Source organism: Zootoca vivipara, chromosome 13, assembly GCF_965207765.1.
Source record: "Zootoca vivipara chromosome 13, rZooViv2.hap1.1, whole genome shotgun sequence".
NCBI classification, from domain to species: domain Eukaryota; kingdom Metazoa; phylum Chordata; class Lepidosauria; order Squamata; family Lacertidae; genus Zootoca; species Zootoca vivipara.
In genome coordinates this window covers 28,922,451-28,938,178 of record NC_142596.1, presented here as the reverse complement: position 1 = coordinate 28,938,178, position 15,728 = coordinate 28,922,451, and the positions used below count along the sequence as shown (strand labels likewise).

The following is a 15,728-nucleotide window of genomic DNA, read 5'->3' as shown; positions in this document are numbered from 1 at the left end:
GCACCCTGATTTTGCTGGATAAAGTTTGGCTTCAGGGTGGGGAGGAGTTTCGGCCAAGGAACGCTTGGCGTTTGAGTCTTCCTAAAGCAGAGCCCCACCTCCCGACCGGCTGGACCAAGCAAGTTGGCTGGACCCAACAGAGTCTCGGCTGCTCCCATCCCCACCCCAAGTTCCGCGCACAGTCAGGGCATGCCAGGGACCTACCACCAAGACGCCAATGGAGGTCTCTGTCCCAGACATGGCATAGATGCCTTGATCCTTCAGGAAAGGGAAGGTTTTCTGCTCATGCAGCATCAGCCAGGCCCCGGCCGTCGAGGTGAGGTAGGGGATGTAGTCGTCTTGGCTGATGTCCAGGATCAGCTTCAGCCCTGTGCGCAAAGACCAATCATCAGCTTTTGGCCCCCAGCAAGCAGCACGGGGGCTAGAATCTGCGGTGGGGGGTGGGCACAAAGTCCCATCCCCCCGAGCCTAATTCTCGCTGCAACAGGCACCTCTGGAGAGGAGAGGGTTTGGCTCTGTCTGCCCTGCTCTGGGGAGGACTCTGTGGTCTCTTCCAGTCTGGGGAGCAAAGCCAGCTCTGCCATTAGGCAGAGGGAGATGGTTGACTCAGGCAGGAAAAAAGAGAGCCATCAGGGCCTCAGGTGGCAAAATAACATGGACATGCTTTCATGCTGGGAGGAAGGCTCCCTTGGTTCTTCTGCCTCCAGGGACAAAATGTCTTAAGCGCCGGCCCTGCTGTTGGGGTGGCTGGTTGCTTGCCATGCACAGGCCTTGAAGGACTGCATGGCTTCAGAGCAGAGCATTAGTTCAAGCCCCTGCTGGGCATCTCCAGTGAAAAGGTCACAGGGCTGGGAAAGGAGAGCCAGGAGATTGGGCATGGCTTGACCTCTGGGGCCTAGAATGGATTAGGAATGCCCAGCCAAACAGCAGGTGCTTTCCACATCACTCCCTCCACTTGGAGGCCTGGGAATCAGGCCCCTTTTCACGATGGCACCCTAAGACTCCAGAGGGCCCCCCCCTCCTTCCTACCCAGAGGAACCTGCAAGGACATTCAGATTTGGAGGGGGAAAGCAAAGCCAGGTGTTGGGGCTGCTCCTTCGCCTCTTCTGCGCTACCTACCAAACTCTGCACCAGGATTGGAAGAGATGAGCGACTTCTTCTCCATGCCCCAGTTGAAGATGTAGCAGTTGCCGTGGTCCGGGTGGTAGAGGTGGGTGAAGTTCCTGCAGAAGGGAGCCCAGGTGAGAAAGGGGAGGGGAGGGGTGCACATTTGGGGAGGGAGCAGTTCACTCGGCTTATGGGGAGGGACCCTCTACTTACTACACCAGTGGTCTCCAAACATTTTTCAGGGGGTTCCATAAACTCCTCTCCAGTATCTGAAGAAGTGTGCATGCACACAAAAGCTCATACCAATAACAAACTTAGTTGGTCTCTAAGGTGCTACTGGAAGGAATTTTTCAATTTCGTTTCCTCTCCAGTGCCATCCACCCCAAATAAAGCATTATTCAGAATAGTGGTTTGCATGACCCAGTAACATAATAACCCAATACAGTTTAAAACAGTCACAATTAATTGTGTGTTTATTCAACATGCAATTAAAACTAGTTAGATTCATTCAACAACATTGATGAACTTGATGCAGCGATACCAAGGTTTTCAGAGCATGATAGCCATTTAAACCTCCAGTACCCACCTTTTTGCACTTTGTGCCTCCCCCCCTGCCCCCCGGGCAGTCCCACCCATTTTGGGGACCACTCTGCCACAGCCAACAGAAAGAAAAACTTGCTATTTTTTGTGTCAAACCTTTCAGTGTCCAAAATGCCCTCTCCTTGTCTGTCCAGACAAATAAAGGCTGAGAGATCAGGATGATCTCCTGTAAAGAAGCGCAATTTAAGCCTGGGTCTTCCACTCCAGCACTGGGGGATCTGTGTAGTGTAGTGGTTAGAATGTTCGACCAGGACCTGGGAGACCAGGGTTCAAATCCCCACTCAGACATGAAGCTCACTAGGTGACCTTGGGCTAGTCACTGCCTCTTAGCCTGACCTACCTCACAGGGTTGTTGTGAGGATAAAATGTGGGGGAAGAGAACTATGCAGTGCTTTTTTCTAAAAAAAATGTTTAGGGGTACTCTCATTTTGACTCAAGAAAACCACCATTTTATAGTTCAAATTGGGAAAAATAAATACAGTAAATGGACAAAAGTACAAAGATTCACAAAATGTATAGGACTATGCATACCCCTGTGTCCCACCAGAATAAAAGCACTGGAACTATGAAAGCACTGGAACTTGAGCTCTTTGGAGCAGGGGCGTACCCAGGATCAAAATTAGGGGGGGGCAAGGGGCGGGGGCAAGGGGCGGGAGGGGAGGGGCCACAGTGGGAATGTGGGCGGGGCTACGTTGCCTGCACCGCCCAGCTCTTCCGAGGAGGCGGCCCCAGGCTCCCGCTGCGAAGTTCCAGGGGCGCGTGGGGAACGCGAGCCTGTGGCTGCCTTCTCGGAAGACTGGGGAGGCACAGAGGAGGCAGCCACAGGCTCGCGTTCCCCGCGCGCCTCTGGAGCTTCGTGCCGGGAGCGGGAGCCTGGGGCCGCCTCCTTGGAAGAGCTGGGCGGCGCAGGCAACGTAGCACCGCCCACATTCTTCCGAGGAGGCGGCCCCAGGCTCCTGCTCCCGGCACGAAGCTCCAGAGGCTTGCGGGGGACGCGAGCCTGTGGCTCCGCTTACGCTCCCCGCTCCTGCTTAGCGCTCCTCCGCTTACGCTCCCCGCGCGCCTCTGGAGCTTCGCGCCGGGAGCGGGAGCCTGGGGCTGCCATGCCTGCGCCCCTCAGCTTCTAGGGGGGGGGCAATTGCCCCCTCCTGCCCCCCTGCCTACGCCCATGCTTTGGAGGAAAGAAGGTGGGGCATAAATGCAATCAAGCCATCCATCCATCAATCCATCACTGCTAATTCCTTTGTCCCCTGCAACATTCCAGGCCCAAATTTACAGGCTGTATTTATCAATGCCAAAAAAGCTGGTTGTAAATGATCAGAGCCAGAAGCCACCACCTCACTCTGCATCATATTATCAATACAGTTTTGTGACTGCAGGATGTGCTAGACAGGGGTGGCCAGCTTCCAAGAGACTGCGCTCTACTCACAGACTTAAAAACTGGCAGTGATCTACCCCTTTTGGGGGGGTTCAGGTCAAAGTTGTTGAGCTTCTTTAGGAAGAAGGAAAGCGACATTTAGCTTTTTTTTAGGAAGGAAAGCCCTGTTTTTGGTGGTTCAGGTCATTTTTAGGGGTGCAGGGCAAAGCTGTTGAGTTTTTTTAGGGGAGCCAAAGTTTTTAAGCTTCTTTTGGGGGGGAGCCACTGATCTATCACAGACATGATCTACCACAGACGTCCAGTGATCTACGGGTAGATCACGATCTACCTGTTGGACATGCCTGTGCTAGAGGAAGGCACCAGTTGAGGAGGGTGGGGGAAGCTCTCAAAAACGCCTGAGCCAAAGACCCAAACCACACACTGCAGCAGAAGGCAACCCCACCCTCTCCCACCAAGCTCCCCGAGCTACAAGCAACACCTGCCCCATCAAAACATCCTAAAGGGCTAAAAAGATATGTCAACTGCTATCTTGATGGCCTTTGGCCAAAGAGGTTTTCCTTCTCCTTTCTTGACAACAAAAGGAGCAGGGCCTGCCTTGAAGGTCAGATGCATGTCGTCAGGCAAAACTTATTTGCTCACCTGATTTCTGGTCCTCACAAACAGAACCCGAGAGGTCTGGTGACAGACAGGCAGGCCTTGGGACAAAAAAGCAAATTGCAAACAAGAGAGAGAAGTAGAGCGGAAGGAAAGTCAGGGATGCACCCGTCGGGTGACATTTGGCTTTTGGCACTAGGAGGGGGGGGGGGACTCCCTGCGAAATCCCAGACGTCACTCCAAAGAGAACGTCATTCTCAGCCAGAATGATGGGAAGCAGCAGGGTGGAAAAAAGGCCAAGGCCCCTTTAGGCTGCCTCCATGGAAATATGGCTTCCAAGTCAAGGGGAGAGAGTTCCATTCTTGTTCTGCAATAGAGCAGCCTCACCTGGACTCCTGGGTCCAGCGCTGGGCACCAAGCTTGAAGGACGCAAACAAACTGGAAGAGCTTTAGAGAAGCGCAAAGAAGATGGAAAACCAGTCCTGTGAGGGAAGGTTGAAGGAACTGGCGCGTATTTAATAGAATCATAGGATGGTTGGAAGGGACCCCAAAGGGTCATCTAGTCCGACCCCCTGTGAAGTAGGAATCGCAGCTAAAGAATGCTTGACAGATGGCCACCCAAACTCTGCTTAGAAACCTCCTGGGAAGCAGGAGGTAGGGATACCTAAAAGTCTGTCCCATGGAAGAGGGGGGAAATGTGCCCTTTGGGCAAAATAAAGTGGGTTTGTGTTACAGGATCGATCTCAGAAGGGCAGCAGAAGACGCATTAGGGGCCTCTAGGCTGTGTCGCTATTTTGCAGGAGGGATTCAAGAGCAGACAAGAGCTTTAGGTTTGTTCCATTAAGGCGGATCTGAGTGCTCTGCCTCCCTGGCACAACGTCCACTTTAAAAAAAGAGAAAAGAGGACTTTTTGCAGTTATTTAAATGGTGGGTAAATACACTGAAAAGTGTGGGGTGATTGATGGGAGTCAGCAAACCAGGATTAAGGATTTGTTTTGTTGTGTAACCACCCCATAAACAAATTAGAAGGAACACTCAGTAAAACCAGGCTAAGCCCAACCACTGTGCCAGCTTTGTGCAAGCAAATAAAGTCAAGAGGTTGTCTGGAGGATGAAAAGAGCGATTTGACCCTGACCTGAGAAAGAACTGAGACGGAGGGTGGACTCTCCCTTGCTGGAACTCCACAAGCCCAAGCCAGAGAGCCATGGTTCGGTTCTTGTTCTGCATTTGCAGCATCAACTGATGGGGGGTGGGGTGCCCTACGAAGAGCCCACCCCCCAGTTCTAGAATTGTCCCTGTGGAAATCTGACTCCAAAACAGGATCTGCCCAGAAAGTTTTCTCCCTCTCTCCTAACAGTAGAATTCATGGAAGAGGAATGTTGGAAGATTCTGGACAGATAAGTCCTTCACACAGCACACAGTTGAGCACTGTGAGAACAGGAGGCTGGACTGGACGGGACATTGGCCAAACCCAGCAGGCTTGTCTTATGTTCTTAGTTTCTTACCTAAGCCCTGGAGAACGTGAAGCCCGAGGGAAGCAAGCGAGCTCTGCCTTTGCACATCAGGAGAATGTCTACTCCATTGCCCCAAAGCTTGTGGGGCGAAGGGGAAGGCAGAGGGCAGTTTTGAGGCTTCTTTGAACCGCCTTTGTAGGAGATCCGTGTGCAACAAGGTCAGGGGCTGAGGAGGCCGTGATCCTCCCTGTGTTGCTCTTATGTGGCAGGAGCTGCAGTCACAGCCAATGTGCTGGCCGGCAGATGTGCAGGGAGCCAGTAGGAGGCCCTTCTTGTTTCGGTTAACAGAGAGAGGAAATGAGTCCTGGGCTTCTGCGAGTTCCAGAGCTCTGGCCAGTGGCCAGGTTAGCCTGACTGCAGCAAGCCCAGGTCAGCCTGCCTAGCCTGGGGCTCTGATAACCAATCTGTTAACCAATCTGTTCCTGGTTTAATTAAATAGCCCCAAGTGTTTGCTGATTGATAATTAGCTGCAATGTACTGGACACGGGTGACTCAGCAGCAGGGAAAGAAAACCCTCTGAAAACCCAGGTTTCAATCTACAGAGCAAGCCAAGCCATTCCTCATCTTTCGGATGCAGGCAGCAAGCAAATTTTGCAGCTACACAGAAGTTTTCTTCAGTGTCCTAAGCAAAACCAGATCGCTGACTGATTCTTACTGCTTGTATACAAAAGCAGAAATCCTTCCCATTACTATGCAACATTACCAGGTTGACATCAGTCTGAACGTGGAACATCGCTCTTAAATTTTATTATGATTCCTCTGGCAATGAGCACCTGTGTCTGAAAAAGGCTTCTGTGTAATCTGGAAGGTCACACGCCAAGCATTTTGACCGTTAGCCAATCTGACAAAAAGAGAGTTTCGCTTCTCCTGCTGGATGGGACTCATGCAGCAGCTGAAATATTGGGCCAAACGTTGTGTCCATTTCAAGGCGGGGGCAGGGTGGCGGCGGCGGCAGATCGTCCATTGGAAGCTGACCAAGACTTGCATTCCTTTCAGCGATTCTGTCTGCAAACTGGTCTTATTTGTTCTGGCCTCTAAGCTTCTGAGGGTCTAGGATTTTAGGTCTATTAACATCTGATTCCAGTACACTGGATGTCATTTTTCAGACCGTAATCCACCCGAAACCTTGAGACTGGGCTAGAAATTTAATTAAATCAAACCAGGCTATTGGTGCCAGTAAGAAGCACTAAGGCGGCAGTGGGAGTGGAGTGGGGTGGAGCAGGATGGGACAGCTCCTTAAATCCCCCCTCCCCAGCCATCTCATCTGAACTAGGAAAGTAGTTTGCACTACAACTCCCAGGTGCACTGGCAGGGGCTGATGGGAGCTATAGTCCACATCAGCTGGAGGGCCCAAGACTGGTGGAGTCTGCTGTAGATCAACTGTGCAGTACCATCCTTGGATTTTGAGTGCAATTTGAGCCAAGGAAGGGATGGTAATTATTGATAGTTCCCTGCGGATCTTACACACATTTCGTAGCTTGCACATGTCATCTTGTATTGCATCTATCAATGGCTACAAGCAATGATGGGTATGTTCTGCCTCCCCTGTTGGAGGCAATATGCCTCTGAGTACCACGTGCTGAGAATCACAAGTGGGGAGAGCTGTTGCTCCCAGGTGCTGCTTGCTAGGAGAATGCTGGACCAGGCAGGGCCTCATTGGTCTGATCCAGCAGCTGGGCTCTTCTGCTGGGCTCAGGGTAACTCCTTCCCTGCTGTGCATCGGATTTTCCATGCAGCTCTCCCCACCATTCTGCTCAAGCTCAGAATCAGGCAGCTCTCAATAAACTGGGGCCCATTTGCCCTGCACAGAGGGACAGAATTTGTTGCTGTGGCCACTTGGAACCCCAGCAGTTGCTGTTTGGCATCGTGCAAGCCCTGACAATCAACCAACCATCATGGCAGGGTGCATGGGTGCTAGGTTCCCCCCCAACTTTTGGGGGGCCCTGTTGTGCGTATGTAACGTAACACACACAATGTGCACGTGTGACATTATGCAACGGGAGGTGTCTGTGAAGCCTGCCGCAGCATGAGGCCCAGCCCCTCAAGATTGGGGTGGGTGGGGCTCACCCCTGCCTCAATATTTTTTGGGGGGCGCTGATGTGTCCTCAATCTCATAGAGGTGTGTGTGTTGGGGAACTGGTCACCTGACGTCAAACTTAGCTCACAGTGGGTGCGGATGTGGCCCAGCGGCCTGACCCTATCCCACAGCCCTTCTATAGGAAGACTTTGGCCGTGTGCACTAGAGACCAGCCTCCTCCTTCGTTTACCCTGTTCAAGAGTTTATGTTGCCAACTTAAACTGATGGAATACATGCAGCTTGCAGATTTAACATACAGTATAGAATAAGAGAACAAGAAGAATGTACTTTCAAAGAAGACTGGGAAATGTTTACTGAATATATGGGTGTTGTGTTAATTTTAAAATGCTGGTAGCATTAAGATAAATTCAACAGTGAAAATAAGTTTTGATGGATTTAACAATGGATTACTGAATGGTTTAGTTTAATGTAAAATATGCAGGGGTGTATGGTGTGCAAAATGAACCATGGAAAGAGAAGAAGGAAAGTACTGGTAATTGATTTAAGGTTGTTTAAATGAATATTTTGAAATGTAAATCAGAAAATTTAATAATAATTTTGTGTGTGTGTGTGAGAGAGAGAGAGAGAGAGAGAGAGAGTTTATGTTGCCAAAGATGCTCTTTCAGTTAAACAAAAACTCGGCAAGGTCCCCCCGGATACCTACTTGTAATTGCAAGGCTCTGCTCCAAACAGACAGGCCAGGATCATCTCCTCCGCCTTGTAGCCCATCTCAATCCTTTGCCTCTCTGTCTTCTGCGACAAGATGCTGGTGGACTGCAAGACGTACCACTCGGTCACCGCCTGGGCTGCGCTTGTGAAGTTCCGGTAGGTGCAACTGGTGCCGTTATCGGTGCACTTTGAGCGGAATTAGAGATTGGTGAGGGAGAGAAGCAAAAGCAGGAACGTTTGTGCAGAAGAGGTCTAGCCAGGGTCACTAAATGGAACCTCCATGTTCAGGGGCAGCTGGAGTCACAGGGGGAGGGACCTACGTCAGGGGCACAGCACCTACTTGGCATGCAGAAGGTCCCAGGTTCAGACTCTGACATCATCTCCAGCTAGGTCTAGGAGTCTTGCCTGGAACGCAAGGGGAGCCATTGCTGCCAGTCAGTGCAGACAATGCTGAGCTAGATGGACCAGCGGTCCAGCTTCCTGGGTTCTAATGAGGTTTCAGATGAATGAATGGAGGAGTCGGCTAGCAATGGCTATGAGTTATGCTGCTCTGCTGCACCTCTGAATGCCAGTTTCTGGGAACTGCAGGTGAGGAGAGGGCTGCTGTTGCCCTTAGGGGACAAGAATCCCTTGTGGGATTCTTCCTGTTGGGGCTTCTGGTTGGCCCCCTTTGGCCTGATCCAGCACTGCAGGGATTGCCTGATGTTTTTAGCTCCCCTCTGCTGCCTGCTTGTGGCTTTATCAGAGGCACCTGACTGGGTGAGATGACGGACCCACCCCTTCGAATGGAGGTGCAACAAAGAGGGCCAAAAACAGCTGTGGGGAAGGCTAGAGATAGCAGCAGATTCTTCACCTTTGCCTCCAGTTTTAGACATCCAGGGTTCATAAGGACATAAGAAGAGCTGGCTGGATCAGGCCAAAGTCCAGCATCCTGTTCTCACAATGGCCCACCAGATGCTCGTGGGAAACTTGCAAGCAGGAACTGAGCACAAAAGCAACACTCTGTTCCCGTGGCTTCTAGCAACTGGTATTCAGAGGCACTGCTATATGTAGAATATAGAGGCAATATAGAATATAGAGGCAGCGCATATCCATTGTGGCTATTAGCTTCCTCCATGAATTTGTGTAGCCCTCTTTGAAAGCCATCCAACTGCAGGAGGCAGTTCCGTTATTCAACTATGCATTGCATGAAGAATTTCTCTGTCACACGGTGACATGTTCCCAGTGTTTCCCCTCTTTCACCTAGGGCAGAGCAGGATGACTCAGTGGTGCCCCTCTGCACCTACTGGTTCCCCACCACCACCTCCATCGGGTCCTGTGGAGCCCCCTCCCCTTACCAGCTTTAAGGCCAGCTTGCAACTCTTGCCATCTAGGTTTGCAAAAGAGGAGTGGTTTCCGAGGATGTCATAGATGACTGGATGAGTCTCGTTGCTTTCATCAATGAGCATCAAGGGGATCTGGTTCCACAGCTGCATGTTCAGCTCCTGGCTAGAGTTTGTTGGGGTAGACACAGTCATGTTCTCGTTGGGAGGCTTCAGGATTCGGTCAAGGACGGCCTCAACAAGGTTGTCCAACTCCTGCAAGACGGGCTTTGCTTTGGAATATCTGGAAAGGAACCAACCTTAAGTTCAGTTCTCCCCCTTCGCCTGCAAATATCATGAAAATGCAACAATAATCGTGGTGCAAATTTCTTCTCATAGGCACATTTTTGCAACGCTGTTTCCCATAATGCATTCTGGTATGTTGTTTTCACTGCATGCATTGCATTTGTTCACACACTTTATCCTTGTCTGTGCACTTCTATGCACATTATTTGGCCGCAGAACTAAATTTCAAATGGGGAGAAAGGTGAATTTCAAAGGGCGGCTGTTTTGGAAAGTGGAAATCTAGCCGGTTCAACTTTGAATGCCAATTCCCCACCCCACCCCTGCTCCCTACTGGTGGAAACTACTGCAGAAATCCCACCCTCAGGTCAGGGATAAAGTGGCAGGGAGGGAAGGCTAGATTACAGAGTGATATTTCCACCAGCAAGTTGATCCTGGGGATAATTTTTCCTGGAAATTAAGAAGTGGCTGGCTGAGAGTTAGGGCCCTCCTCTTCCTCCTCTCTGATGCCCAAGTCCTTTAGGAGAAATCCTTTCCACTTCTGACTTTCTCTAAAAGCTGCCAATTCCAGCTAAATTACCAACATTATCCATCCTATGACCCTTGAGACAGGCTTATCCAAACCTCCCATCAGCTCCAACCAGCACAGTCATAGCAAGTTGAGGCAGGTGGATGCTGTAGCCCCAAACTCCTGGAGGGCACCAGGAGATGCCCTAAAGCAATAACACCTTCTCCTGGGTGTCCCTGGTCTTGCCACGCGAGTGCCAACTGCCTTCCAACTGGTGGTGTGTACGCTGACCGTGAACTTTTGCCTTCGAAGGTCCAAGGCAGATAGTTTTTGTGCACAGGAATCCCCAGAATGAAAAGTCTGTTGTGCAGCATTCCAGAGGATACCCCTTGCAAGCAGCGAGAGCAGCAGACCCTACACCAAGGCTGCCCAAGGGAGGACGGTTCCTCAAGTGCAGCCATGTGGGTAGACTTCAGGAGCTGCCACCCTTTGGGGTTCAAGTGGTAACCCTTAATCCAAACTAATTTAGCACATAAAAACAACAGAGGGACCTGGCAGCGGCATAAGGCTAGAGGGGGACCGTCTAGTCCAGCATCCTGCCCCAATGGGAAACCACCCCAAGCAGGGCCACTGATCTAAGAACATAAGAAGAGCCTGCTGGATCAGGCCAATGGCCCATCTAGTCCAGGGTCCTCTGCGTTCAGTGGCCAGACAGATGACCCGATGGGAAGCCCACAAACGGGAAATGAGCACAACAGCACTCCTCTCCCCACCTGTGATTCCCAGAAATTGGTGTGGTTCGGAGGCATAACAGCCTCCAACAGTGGAGGGAGAACCTAGTTGTTGTGGCTAGTAGCCATTAATCTGTGTAAGCCATCTAGGTTGGTGCCCATCACTGCTTCCTGTGGCAAGGAGTTCCATAGTTTAACTCTGCTCCATATGAAGAAGTCCTTCCTCCATCTCCCACCAGGCAGGTTCACTGGGTCACCTCGCTGGGTTCTAGTATTACAAGGGAGGAAGTTCTCCCTTGCCACTTTGTCCCTGCAGCACACAAAGCTTTGTAGAATCCTAGAACTGTAGACTTGAGAGAGACCCTCAGGGTCATCTAGTCCAACCCCCTGCAACAGAGGAGCCACAACTATGCACCTCTGTCACACACACCCTTACTTGCCTTTTTTTCCAAACTAGAAAGCCCACATAACAGCTGCTTCAGACAAGGCTGCCCAGATTGGCTGGGGCAACCCAGTCAGATAGGCAGGGTACAAATAATAAAATAATTATAATCACTCGGCAGACCAGCTGCAAACCTGGTCTGATCAAGGGTGCAGAAGCTGTGGCCCTCCAAGGGTTGTTGGACTCCAACTCCCATCATCAAGCCCCTGGGGGTGATGGCAACTGGAGAAGCAATGATATTCCTGATCTAGACTGGCTAGAGAGCTCTGAGATCCCCCCCCCCCCAGTGCTGGACTGCAATATTGGATGCCTGCCTTGCGGTGAGTCCGAAGACATTTGTCCCGAAGCAGCTCACCTGTATGGGCTTGCATTGCAGATGGTGACAGCAGGGAAGGTCATGGTCTTGAAGCCAATGGCAAGGGAGGCCGAGACACCGTAGTTCAGGTATGTTATGATGAGGGACCCCCAGTTCCAGAAGACCAGGGAGGCAAAGAGCAGGGTCAGTAAGAACCAGATGACTTTCTTCTTGGGTCCCTCGCGGATGATGCGCTTGGGCCCGTGGGTGTTGGTGTTATCGCAGTACCAGACCAGCAGCTCTTTGTAGGTGTAGCCGGGACCCTTCTGGAGGCGATGGAGAGCCTTCACAAAGTACCTCTTCAGCGTCATTTTGGGCTCTGTCATTGGAGGAAACAGGAACCCGTTAACGAAAAACCGTCTGAAAAAACAACACCCAGTGTTGCCTTGCAATGCAAAGTTGGCATCTTCCACTTGGCAGTACAGAAAACGGTTCAGGGTTTGTGGTTTGAAGCAGCCATCAGTCCAGTCTCCATCATGGGATAGAGGCCTACTAGCTGCTATTATGGCCCCTCTCCCAATGATGCTTGTTTCATTAGTATTATTTAACTACTGTACTGTATTGATGTATGTATTTTACTCTGTAATATCTGCCCTTCCTCCTGGAGGAGACCAGGGTGGAAACTAGTGTTAGAAACTGGGATAGAAAATCTAGGAGCCAAATGGCTCCTGGGACCTGGGCACCAAAACAGAATGTCTAGTTGCCATGGGGGGGGGGGGAAGGCAACACTCTTTAATTTATTATTTTCATAAGCATGAACTAATATGCAATTCACATAAGTGACACATTGCTAATATCACATTTTTAACAGAAATTGTTAATACATGTTTAATTTGGTGTTTACAATAAAAATATTGGGACCATACTTTTTCAAAACACTCTACTCTTTATTATTAAACTCCTTAACATATTGTCTATCCTTAACATACACTTCGAGTCTTCACAGCACATAATTTCAGTAATCCTTGAGTGTCAGCCAGGCGCAAAAAAATGGCACCCAGGCTTTTTGAGGTGCTCGCAAATGGAGAATCCTTTGGGTGCGAAATGCACCTGGCGCCCTGCTAATTTCAAACCCTGGCAGGATCATACCCACAACAAAACATTTTTTAAAAAGCATTCCAAGAGCAGTTAAAAATATTCAAAAAAAAAATCACATTCTAAAGCTGTTACACTTAAAACATTTTAAAATCAGTTTTAAATGTTCAGAGATTTCAGGGTTGCCAGGAACAGTGTCCTTCCACCATCAGATGCCTAGGTAAACAGGAATACTTTCATATTCCTTCTGAAAGTCAATAATGAGGGAGGGCATTCTATTGAACAGGGAGCCACCGCTGAAAAGTCCCTGTCATGGGTTAACACCAACTGGGCAGCCCCCAGTGGCAGTACCACCAACAAGACCTCACTGGCTGATCATAGGGTCTGAGATAGTTGATATTCATGATTACATTGTAAGAGCATCATATCTAATTGTTCTGTACATTTAAAATGCGGGATTTTAATTGACTATTTTGGTATTGATTTTATGATAGAAACCACTTAGAATCTCATTTGAAGTACAATGCAGTATATATATAAAAACTAAATAAACAAATGGTCCTTGACAGGGATGGAGATGGGTCTGAACCGGAGCAGGACGGGCATGAAAAATCTACCAGGAATTTTTTTCTCCCTAAACCTCATTGAAATGAACAGGAACCGGACAATGGTGCCGGGCCTGGTGGATCGGGCCCCCTGCTGGAGTCATTGAGAAAGAAGTCAAGTGCCATGTGGCTCTTCCACTCAAGACACCAAATGTTTTGCTCAACCCTGGCTTTAGATTTTGCCAGAATGATTCATATTTGCTCTCTGCAAACCAGGAGATATTCCTGCCACTCCTTTCTCCATCTATGCCAACCCATACAGGTGGGCAAAGCTCTTTCCCCATCATCTGTACAGGGGAGCAGACTATGGCCTGCCAAGGCCTGGCTGCCACAGAAAACCAATTCACTGTGAAGTGGTGGCACTGCCCGCCGTTTTAGCCTTCACAATGAAGAGCCAGGGAGTTAGGGTGGCATAAGCCAGAGCAACACTTCTCGCGCAATCCCCAAATCCCAAATCTTTTTGCAGCAAGGGAGGCGAGGGGGAAAGGGAATGGAAAGTGTAGGTTAACAACTGCTTGACATCATGTAAAGAACAGAAGAAGAGTTCTGCTGGATCAGGCCACCATCTAGCACAGCATCCTGTTCTCACAGTGGCCAAACAGATCATGCCCCGATGGGCAACTCAAAAGCAACCTCCCTACAAATGAATGCTCGATAAACAGCCAACTTTGTGTCAATGAAACAAGATCAATGGTCAGTAAATAGGTCACCCGGAACTGGTCTCAGGCACAAAGCAGACATGGTGGAGTTATGGGGAGGAAAGAAGAACAGACCCTGCAAATGTCCCTATTTTCCAGGGATATCCCTGATTTAGAGAAGCCGTCCCAGCTCCTGATTTGATCCTGGAATGTCCCGCTTTTCCTTAGGATGTCCCTATTTTCATTGGAGAAATGGTGAGGGTACGGAAAAAGAGCTAGACTGGGTCCCCCACCCCCTCCACTTATCCTCCCCCCAAACTACTTTCACCCGTGTTTGGTGACAGGTCTCAGAAGCTGCAGGAGGACACAAGTGACTCCGAGCCCCCTTTGGGGCACCTTCCAATCTTCTGTGACTTGTTAGGTGTACAGCTTTCATAGCCTCTAGAGACCCTCCCTCCTGCCCAGTGGAAGCAAGGAACATAGCTGCCCCCACCCCCCAGCATGCCTCTGCTTTCCTGGAGGCTGAAGGAGGAAGATTCCTCCCAGGCAAGAGCCGCCTGGCAGGGGCAGGACCAGAGGTTATGTTTTTCAAATACTTTCGCCTTTAAGATACCATCGGTACATTTTGTTCTGCCGATGGAGGGCTGTGGCGGAGTTTGCATTGGCCTCGCGAGTCCTAGAAGGCACGCCTTGTACTCCTCTAGCACGCCAAGGATGCATATTTCTGAATCGGTTGATCCCAAGGTGGAATGTCGAAACGACACAGAAGAGAGAAACCCAGCAAGTGCTTAGACAACGGTTTGTAAGGTGTAAGGGCTCATCCACACTGACCTTTTGCCCTGTTCTTTCCAGGCACAGGCCTGCGCTTTTAAGCGCCCTTTTTCATTTTTGCTCCAGAGAGCTTTCCCTGCAGAAACACACTCTTTAAAGCTGAATTGGATTGCCACTTGCTCTGATTTAAAGAGTGGGTTTTTGCAGAGAAAGCCAAAGGGTGGGGGGAGGGGAACACTCAGACATAGAGCTTAAAAGTGCAGACCATGGCTGGAAAGTACAGAGGAAAGGGAAGTGTGGGTAAGCCCTAAGAGATGAAGCCAGAGCTAATCTGAGCAAGGCCAGCAGGGCTCAGGGGCAGGGCACCTGCTTTGCATGCAGAAGGTCCCAGGTTCTGTCCTCAATGGCATCTCAGGTAGGGATGGGAATGTCCCTTGTCAGAAACCCTGGAGATTTCTTCTTCTTCTTCTTCTTCTTCTTCTTCTTCTTCTTCTTCTTCTTCTTCTTCTTCTTCTTCTTCTTCTTCTTCTTCTTCTTCTTCTATCACTTGAAGCCAGGTAAGATTGTCTTCCATGAACACGGTTTTAACAGTGAGTCTGTAAGTGACTGTGGAGGCCAATTCTGGATCCACACATCCTTCCACAGTGGGGACAGGTTTCCAGGCAGGAGCTGGGTCATGGTGAGGGATTGCCAAGCGTGCCTTCCTCTTAGTGTGTTTCTCCCTTTCGTCATGAGTTTGAGCGTCCCCAAAGCCCATGACACCTTTGGTAAAGGCTGCTCCCCAATTGGAGCACTCACAGGCCAGTGTTTCCCAGTTGTTGATGTTTATACTACATTTTTTAAAGATTTGCCTTGAAAGAGTCTTTAAACCTAATTTGTTGACCACCAACATTACGCTTTCCATTTTTAAATTCGGAATAGAGTAGTTGCTTTGGAAGATGATAATCGGGCATCCGCACATGACCAGTCCAATGAAGTTGATGTTGAAGAATCATTACTTCAAAACTGGTGGTCTTTGCTTCTTCCATTGCACTTGCATTAGTTCGCCTATCTTCCCAAGTGATAATATGGAGTTAGATGGACCAGTGGTCTCACTCAGT

At 49.8% G+C, this 15,728-nt stretch overlaps 1 protein-coding gene across 3 annotated transcripts in view; it reads right to left on the bottom strand.

Moving 5' to 3' along the window:
• Nucleotides 1-15,728, bottom strand: part of SCNN1B (sodium channel epithelial 1 subunit beta) — a 38,264-nt gene that overhangs the window by 11,361 nt on the left and 11,175 nt on the right. For all 3 annotated transcript variants that reach the window (XM_088657423.1, XM_035130744.3, XM_035130743.3), the window contains exons 3-7: nt 11,580-11,898; nt 9,277-9,544; nt 7,935-8,125; nt 1,120-1,223; nt 205-368 (exon numbers count right to left, since the gene is read on the bottom strand). In XM_088657423.1, the coding sequence (XP_088513549.1) occupies nt 205-368; nt 1,120-1,223; nt 7,935-8,125; nt 9,277-9,544; nt 11,580-11,898 (1,046 nt within the window). The remainder of the gene's footprint in view (nt 1-204; nt 369-1,119; nt 1,224-7,934; nt 8,126-9,276; nt 9,545-11,579; nt 11,899-15,728) is intronic.